Consider the following 9,071-nt stretch of genomic DNA (forward strand, 5'->3'; position numbering starts at 1 on the left):
CCAATAAATATAAAAAATACACAGGTTAGGAAGAATGATGAGATGAAACAATAAATTTTAACATTTTATTATGGTGGATGATACACGTGAATAATCACGTTAGTGCAAGGTCCATCATATTAAGAGGCTGAGTAGATAATAAAAATCACAGGCTGTAATATTTAAGCATATATTCAGACTCAGCTCGCTGAGCTTAAGCTTCTTTTAAATGTTGAGAAAACCAAGGTAATGCTTTTTTCAAAATCAAAAAAGACTCCAGAGACTGCTTTAGATATTGTTACTATGCAGTACAAGTACTATAAGTGGCTACCTGTTATAAATACCTTGGTATCTGGTTTGAGGATTGTCTTACTTTTAAACTTCATGTCAATAACCTGCTTAAAAAGCTGAGGGTTAGACTAGGTTTCTTTTTCAGAAACAAGTCCTATTTCTCGCTTGAGGCCAGAAAAAGGCTAGTCACTGTGACCTTTTTACCTGTGCTGGACTATGGTGATTTGATCTATGTGAATGCACCTGCCCATTGCCTGGAAAAGTTAGATGCCGCCTATCACAGCGCACTGAGATTTGTTACTAACTGTAAGGCACTTACTCATCACTGTACCCTGTATGCCAGGGCAGGTCTGCCTTCACTAACTGTACGGAGGCTCAGCCATTGGTACATGTTTATCTATAAAGCCATGTTGGGTAAACTACCACCTTATATCTGCTCTTTGATCTCACAGAGAGTGGCAAGTAGCTATTGCCTGATATCCCAGGATGTGTTTTTATTACATGTGCCAAGTGCTAGGACTGTTTTAGGTACTAAAGCTTTTATGTGTGCTGCTCCTCTAGCTTGGAACACTACGCACAAAAAATTGAAACTGAGCATTTTGGTTCCCTTGCATCATTTTAAAGCTCAGATAGATGAAATGTTATTAGATATCTGTCATTGTGAATAGGTTGCTAATGTAATTATGTTATATTGTTATATTGATGTCCTTTTTCTTTTCTGTTGTTTTTATGTGTAACCAATGTGCTGCAGGTCTCCCTTGAAAAAGAGATTGTTGATCTCAATGGGATTTTCACCTGGTTAAATAAAGGCTACAAACAAAATTATAAAAAAACGTTGGTCAACCAAAACTAGACTCAATTAATCAAAATGTGAGTAAAAGTAATGAAAGCATTCTGATCTAAAGTGTAAGACCAAGACTATATCCAAAACAAACACTGAATTAGGGTGATCCAAACCGGCAAAATAATGTCAAACTCTTCATTAACCTCTTATGCAATTCCTATCTGTAATTCGTATGGATTCTAGCTATCGATATACCATGTTCCCAGCAGAGAGGATTGTGGGACTATAGGAGGCAGGACGGGGTCTGTTGGTAGGAAGCAGGTCTGCCACCAGAGAAGGAGGAGAAGACTGATGGAGAAGGAAAAGAAAAAGAAGAGAAGATAGAAGGGTGAAGAGGTGAAGTAGGAGAAAAGACAAGTACAGTTGAAGATCAAGGAAATGTTATAATAGAGGAATAAAGGTAGAATGAAGGCTAAGCAGTAAAAGCAACACGATATAGGTTTTCTATACTTGTGAAGAATAAACATTTTTACAATTTTAACATAAAGCTATTATTACAGAAAGCTGTGCAGTTACCTTGTTGGTTGGTTCCGTGTTCTCGCTGTGCTCCGTGTTGCCGTTGACATTCCAGCGGGCCTCGTCCATGTCGGGTACCTTGCCGGGGCCCTTCTTCTTCTTCAGCTTGGCCAGGATGGAGGACTCTCTCTCTGGGAACGGAGGCATTTCCTCTAGCACCGTGGCCTGTGGAGGGACAGCGACAGTGAGGACTGGGCAATACACACAGCTGCTGCACCTCTGTACTACGAGCAGTAATTATTATTGTTATTATTATCAGAAATCAGGGATTTTACAGATATTGAGTAATCACATTTCATCTTGCATATGACACCAAAGGAGTGGCCGGTTAAACATATAGAGCAGGGGTCGGCAACCATTGGCACGAGGCAGCGTAACCAGTGGCACACTAGGAATAAGTGGAAGAAGTAAGCAAAATATTTTAATTGTATTTTCGGATCCTGAACGAGACCGCTGCCAGAGCGCGTCTCCCCGTTACCTGCAGGAGGAAGCCGTGCACGCAACGCAGCCCCGCTCTCTTTAACTTCAGACGACTTGCTGCTGCTTTCCTCCGTGGTGAAACGATCAGGGGCGAAATAATATGCTACACAGGGGCGGACTGGCCATCTGTGTGTTCTGGAGAATCACAGAACGGACGGTCGTCATTAATATTATGCCGTTCAAACCAATTATTTAAATTTGTTTTAACGGCATCATTTAAGTTCCGCACACACTGCTTCCTCACAGCGAGGCTCCCCCGGCCCTCCTGTTGACAGTTCACGAGCGTCGAGCTCTGATTGAGTCTATGTTGTAAAAAAGAGGTTATCAAAAAGTTGCAATATGGACTAGTTCAATATCCAAATCTCAGTAAGGGTAATATTTGGTATGAAGTCTTGTGTTGCTACAAAGAAGTGCCAGGCAACACACGGTATTCCACAAACTTAATCAAAAGTCCTTGTTTGGTACAGATCTTCATTGTTATGTAAATCAACGCAGACTTTTTTTAACCTGTTTTTGTGAAAGCTTGAGTGTGGTCCAGACTGATAGAATTTGGCGTAATCAGTATTTTGGTGTACTTCCTGCAGAACCCCCTCACCAGTATGTCAGTGCTGGCGATGCAGCTGAGCCTCAGGTACTCGATGGCTCTCTGCTGCAGCTCCACGTCAGCATTGCGCAGCTGGCTGTCTGAGCGCAGCACGTCCTGGATGGTGGGCTTCACTTCTGGAAACAGGTTAATGAACTTGATGTAGGCGGACAGCAGCAGGGCCCGGGTCGGCACCGAGCACAGGTGGAACTTAGAGTGGAGGAGGTTGAACTGGACCAGAGGGCTGAGGGAGGAGAACACAAAAGCATTCAGGTCAGATCGAGACTCTTCACAAAACTAACTCAATATGTCCCTTGTATATTACACTGCTGCTTGTTTCCTATGGAAAACACAGCACCATGTTTAGTTTAGGTTCACCCAAATTACACAAACATTACAAAATGTTTTTTTAATTAGAACTTGTCTCATCTAGCTGTGCAGGTAGTGTTGACTTCATTAACAGTACTTTGTAAACAAGAAATAGTCCAGGTGAAAACTTTGAGAGAAGCGGGGATACTTCTCTAGGGTTAATTTCATCAGCTATTTTTTTATTTTGTTTTAGTCCTGTGTTAAATTTCCTTTTTAGTTTTAGTCACCTTCATCCTGTTTTTATTCAGTCAAGTTTTAGTCGACTAAAAGTCTGAGCATTTTAGTCTTATTTTAGTCAAAGAAAACTAATTATTTTAGTCTACTTTTTGTCAATGAAAACTGTTGAGTCTTTTTTAGTCATCAGATTATATAGAACATTTCAGTCAAACTATTCTAGCCAAAACCAATAATTTTAGTCAAACTTATTTCACATGATGAAAAACACAGGTTCAATGATTAAGAAGCTTTGCAGAGAGTATCAGTTTGTGGTGTTTTTACCAGCTGTGTTATGGCCACATTGCTTCTCTTCTGATGAAACAATGCATTCGCTTTTTTTCTCCGCCTCATTGTAGCGAAAATGGGCCCATCACATTGTTTCTTTCTCCCAAAGAACTGACTATCAGAAATGTAACGTTATCTTTGATAATATTTCGTCTCCTCATTTTTCGTCAACGAAATTAAAGAGAGATTTTGGCATAGTTTTTATTTAGTAAACTACATTTTCGTCTCGTCACTTTTCGTCAACGATATTGCATGATGATTTTGTTACAGTTATTGTTTACTGCCGTCAGTGCCGTCTCGTCATCGTCTCGTTTTAGTCATGGAAAAAAGGTCGTTGAGGAACATATTTCGTCAGTTTTAGTCAACGAAATTAACACTACTTCTCTCAAAGAGACACAGCTGTTCCATTTGCTGTTAAAAAACAATTCTATTCAAATATCTCAAAATGTGGAAAACAAAACCATATGAATGCTTGCAGTTTACCTGGAGCGTGGGTCCCCAGCAATAAGGTTTCCAAACTCTCCGAGGATGTAACCCCCCACCTTCAGCAGGTTCTCGTGGCAGGCTGGAGCCTGCAGTGCCTACAAGAGTTCACAAAGCATGACAACATTGGGTTGGAACACAATCTATACATAATATCTACTGCAAGCAGAGGTGTTGCTCAGCCACCCAATATTGTCAGTATGGGCTTCACACAGTTAAAATGTTAAGCACAAGTCAAAATGTTAAGCACAAGTATACCATTTTTATTTTATTTTTTAAATGTTGTTTAATTCAATATATATTTTCAGTTTCACAGTGCGATCTTAGTTTATAGCTAGCTCACATTTGTAAAGTTACTTGCTGTATAACTCTGCATTAAGAAAAATGCATTGCAACTTTCCTTTGCAGGCTTCCTGTTATTATCTCAAATGACTCCCTCATTCATGAGGGCTACATCTGGCCTAGATGTGCATCTAGAGCACGTGTGTCAAACTCAAGGCCCGGGGGCCAAATCGGGCCCTTGGTGGATTTAATTTCGGCCCTCCAACTATCTGTTCTTCTACGCACAAAATTCTTTATTATTCCGCCTGTTATTTTGACCCTCTTCTTCTCCCACATTCCACATCGCAGAAACTCCGTTCAAACTCGTTCAGCTCGGTCGGGAATCGATGGCTATTGCTTTTCTCATTCATAACTTTCATAATTCCCGAGATACATCCCATAATTCATAAAATGCTTAACATTTTAACTTTAACATTGCGCAGCTCGAGGCAGAGTTAGAGTGGAGGACAGTTTGAAATTCGCCTTCATATATATATTTTTTTTAAACCTGCCATCATTCCCAAACCCTTGGCCTACATTCCTGAGACATAATTGTTCATGACAAACGTAGGAAAACATCTCGTAGCTTGAAAAATGAAAAAAAATTAAGCAAAAAAAATTGTGCAAAATGCCTCTTGAGGGCATGAAGTGACCAAAACTTTCAACATGCCTCCATTAAAGCCCATTGTAATTTCAGGCTGATATTTCCTCACAGCAGCAGCCGCACACCTTTAGTTAAACTGCCAAAAAGGCCACATTATTAACCCGTAACTACACAAAAGTCACACTTCAGATACTCAAGGTCCTTGACATGCTTCACGCTTTAAAATTTCACAGATATCTGTTACGGTTCTTCAACAAAATGTTCACATGTAAGAGGTTTATCTCTCATTCAGAACAATGGAAACCTTTGATCTCTGCACACCTCATTAGCTCAAATATAAACACCTGTGTAATGGAACACGATGATGTCATAACTCCAACTGACATGCTCAGAGCAGCAGACTTCAGATAATGGTTAATGGTCCTGCCCTCAATAGCTCTACGTCAATTATGGGGTATCATCATATGCCATTTCCATCGCAACGCATCCCTCGCCATAAAAGACGATGCCGCTTTACATTAAGTCCTATGAAAATGTTCAAAAAGTGCTCAAACTTCACATGTGTGCCAACAGTCCAGCCGTGAAGACATCTACGTGAGAGTTTTGAGATTTCTTCAAATGCTGTTGCCATGGTAACACAAGGCTCGACATGAAACACGGTTTTCTCATAACTTCCGTGAAAATGCTCCAAATGGCCCAAAACTTCACAGGTTCGGTAACGATGCAGCCATCAACACATCTAGGCGTATTATGGAGTGTCATCAAACACAGTTGCCATGGCGACAGATCATTCGCTATCAAGTTAGTTCGGAAGTTTGCAGTTCAAACATTCTGCTGCTTTTCCAAGCTTTTTTACTTTCTTCTCTCATCACACATTCAAGCCCCCAGTTTTCATGTATCATTTCAATCTAAAGTCTTCACTTTCTTCTTGCACATTACATTTCAGCATAGCAGTTTAGCGTCAGCTTTTCAGCACAAAGCATTCCCACTAGCAATTTCTTCAGGAATTGCATTCTCTAGTTTCTAATTACTATTCGATCTGGCCCGCCGGTATATTGCACACACACCTTCAGTCAATCCTGAGGGTTTCCTCTGCTCAGAGCCTGACCCCAAACATTGATGAACTTGCACCCAAGATGAGATGCCAAGTAATTTGGCTTGAACTAGCATCTCTAGTTTGTTTTTTTCTTTGAGGGAAATTGTTTTTTTGAAGCTGTTGTTGGCCTGTGGAAAAATCTGATCATAACAAATGACCCCGGAAAAGCTGCAGATAGAGCCATAAGAAATTAATGCAACTGATTATTTAATGTTGTTTTTATAGGCAATCATTTAAGCTTTGTTAGTTCCAGGTTTAATATGTGCAATAAGTTAATTTCGATAAGTTTTGCAATAAACATTGAACCAGTCCGGCCCTCGACTAGTACCCATTTTTTTATTTTGGCCCACTGTGTATTTTAGTTTGACACCCCTGATCTAGAGCAAACAAAGATTTAGGACATTCATAGCTGCTGCTCTGTAAGTCCCGTTAGTCTTAGGAACCTTTGGAGACCAGGAAAAAAGACATTACAGTTTTTAAACGAAAAAAGAGAAGTTAATTGCTGAAATTTGAATGTTTCAGCCAATTGCCACTTAGTCCCTATTTATTCCCCTTGATGTCCTCATGAACAGGGGCCTTATAACACATGATGGTGGACCATAAGAGGACTCTTAAGAGGAAGATTCTGAGTGTGATGACAGATATCTTCATGCCCACCTCAAAGACTGTCTTTGCGGCGTATCCTTGGACATCGTCTTGGTTTATGACGATCTGGATGACTCGATACCACACCTCCTCGCTGACGTGGTCCCCCGCGATGCGGATGAGGTTCAGAATGGTGTCCACGTACCAGGTGTAGTCTACAGCATATTTTTCAGCCAGGATAGCCACCTTGAGCACCTGAGGAAGAAAAGCAAGTGAGTCAGGGGGAGAGGCATACACAGAAGAAGAAAATGATGACCAGGCCTGTACTGATGACCCACTATCTCCTCTCTGATGGAGTAGTCTGCGTTCTCCAGGTAGCTCAGCATCTCCGCCACTATCTGCTTGGAGTTGCTGCGGTCACACATGGCGTAGAGCAGATCCACGGCCCGCTGGCGCACACTCACATCTCGCTCTGTCTGTATACAAATCAGCAGAAATGTATGACAAATGATTATGGCCAACAATATAAGAAAACAAAGCTTGATATACAACATATTTCTCTTCTACTCGCGATTGCATTAGCAACCTTCAGTGAAGGTTTTCTCAGGCTCTCTCTATCTCTTAATGCTCTGTTAGTTTAGGAAGCGCTTTATGTGAGCAGAGCAGGCAGACATTAATATCGGCAGTGATCAAGATATTTAAAAATTGTTGGCCAACAAAATCATAGATACATACATTTCAATAATTCATAGATGAATCAGGAAAAAAATTGTCAGATTATATAATAACGAAAACTATTGTTAGCTGGAGTCCTACTTTATAAGAACCTTCAGTTCATCTGTTAGTAAACTGATTGTTCGTATGAACTTGCCAGCCATTCAAATAGGCTGTTCATTATTGTTGTGTTTTCATAAACGCTGATATACCAATGTCCATAACAGACAGCTCACTTATTGCCATATCACAGCTTTGCATCTTAGAACAGAAGTCCAATTCAACATTTGTCAAGGGACAACTATCAATTAGTAGAAGAAAACACTGCATTTTAGTGGCATGACAGACTCTATAGCCAAACACTAGTCAAATGGTGGAAAAAAACCAAAGAAAAAGCGATGTTCATCATTTCCACATCACAGCTTATCAAAGCAGACAGCTGACGAAGGCCTCACCTTCAGAGCGTTGATCACAGTATCTATATGCGTCTTCACCGCCTCATGAGAGAACTCGGAGCTGGCCAGCGTGCACATACTCTCCAGAGCCAGGTAACGCAGGTTTGTTTCCCTGTGCTGCAGGAACTGGCCCAGCTGGTTGCAGGCTCGTACTAACAGGGTGGGCTCACTGAGGGACCAGAACAACAGCTAGATGAAGAGTCAACACACATTTCAACATCTAGAACCCCACATAGGTGACAAATAAAATCTAGGGGTGCAACAACTAATCGACTTAATCGATTACCAAATTAGTTGCCAACTAATTCAGTCGTTGAATCGTTGGTGACGTCATCACGTGTGTTTTACGCTCCGTTAAGCTCCAATGTTATTGGTCTTTTTATCGGTACTGGAGACATTTAAAAAATATATGTCATGTATTATTGCTACAAAAACATTATATCGCAGTCCTAGTGCCGCCAACTCGTTTCTAATATGCAAAAAGACAAACAAATGCGTATATGATGTATTTTCGATCAGACGAGATCTCTCTCTCTCCGCCTGTGTGTGAGGGGGCGGGGCAGTTTACACACACACGCAGCTGCTACATGCAGCAACACACTGCGGAGATGGCTGAGAGAACGCGCTCCGAGGTGTGGTTAAACTTTACCCGTCTCAATGTGGACAATGTTCGTTGCCAAAAGTGCAATAAGAGTTTAGCATGTAAGGGTGGTAACACGAGCAATTTGTCTAAACATTTAGCAAAAGTGCACCACATTCAGACGGAGGAATGCACCGGGTTCGACTGTCTTTCTAGTAGCTCTGTAGCCCCATCCACGAGTAACGTTTCCACGTCAGGTATTATGTATGCTAGCAGCAACACACGGAGTTAACTACATTATACAAACATGGGTTAATGATTAAAGGTAACTGAGTTATTTATTTTGTTAAAGTTTCAGCTATTCTGTTTACAGTTCTGTTATCACATTATTTAATACGCCTAATTACTTTGCTAATTAGCTGATAAGCCTGATAATGACATACGGAACGTGTTAAAGAGTTGCGGAAAATAAATCGGTAGTTGAAAATCTTAATCGAACTCCAACAAAATCCGTAACACCTTTGATTGTTACTTCTGTTATTTCTACTTATGAACTAAGTTTCTTATGTATATAATAGATATTAATTGATTTGTGTAAAACTTGTTTTAATTGTAACGAAAAAATAAATTTAATTTATTTATTATAAAGTGTAGTTTTCTTTGTTGTCAC

The 9,071-nt window shown here is 40.4% G+C and overlaps 2 protein-coding genes across 3 annotated transcripts in view; one reads left to right on the top strand and one right to left on the bottom strand.

Annotated features, from left to right (window-relative positions):
• ptpn9a (protein tyrosine phosphatase non-receptor type 9a) overlaps positions 1-9,071 on the top strand; it is a 411,924-nt gene that overhangs the window by 376,673 nt on the left and 26,180 nt on the right. The gene's annotated exons all lie outside the window — the stretch shown is intronic.
• ap2a1 (adaptor related protein complex 2 subunit alpha 1) overlaps positions 1-9,071 on the bottom strand; it is a 114,788-nt gene that overhangs the window by 8,898 nt on the left and 96,819 nt on the right. The window contains exons 9-15 of one of the 2 annotated variants that reach the window (XM_010793947.1): positions 7,822-7,990; positions 6,991-7,128; positions 6,725-6,907; positions 4,047-4,144; positions 2,706-2,937; positions 1,631-1,795; positions 1,310-1,402 (exon numbers count right to left, since the gene is read on the bottom strand). In XM_010793947.1, the coding sequence (XP_010792249.1) occupies positions 1,310-1,402; positions 1,631-1,795; positions 2,706-2,937; positions 4,047-4,144; positions 6,725-6,907; positions 6,991-7,128; positions 7,822-7,990 (1,078 nt within the window). The remainder of the gene's footprint in view (positions 1-1,309; positions 1,403-1,630; positions 1,796-2,705; positions 2,938-4,046; positions 4,145-6,724; positions 6,908-6,990; positions 7,129-7,821; positions 7,991-9,071) is intronic. The other variant, XM_010793950.1, reaches the window with a different exon arrangement.

This window comes from Notothenia coriiceps, unplaced genomic scaffold (genome assembly GCF_000735185.1).
Source record: "Notothenia coriiceps isolate Sejong01 unplaced genomic scaffold, NC01 NC01_scaffold00037244, whole genome shotgun sequence".
Lineage (NCBI taxonomy): Eukaryota > Metazoa > Chordata > Actinopteri > Perciformes > Nototheniidae > Notothenia > Notothenia coriiceps.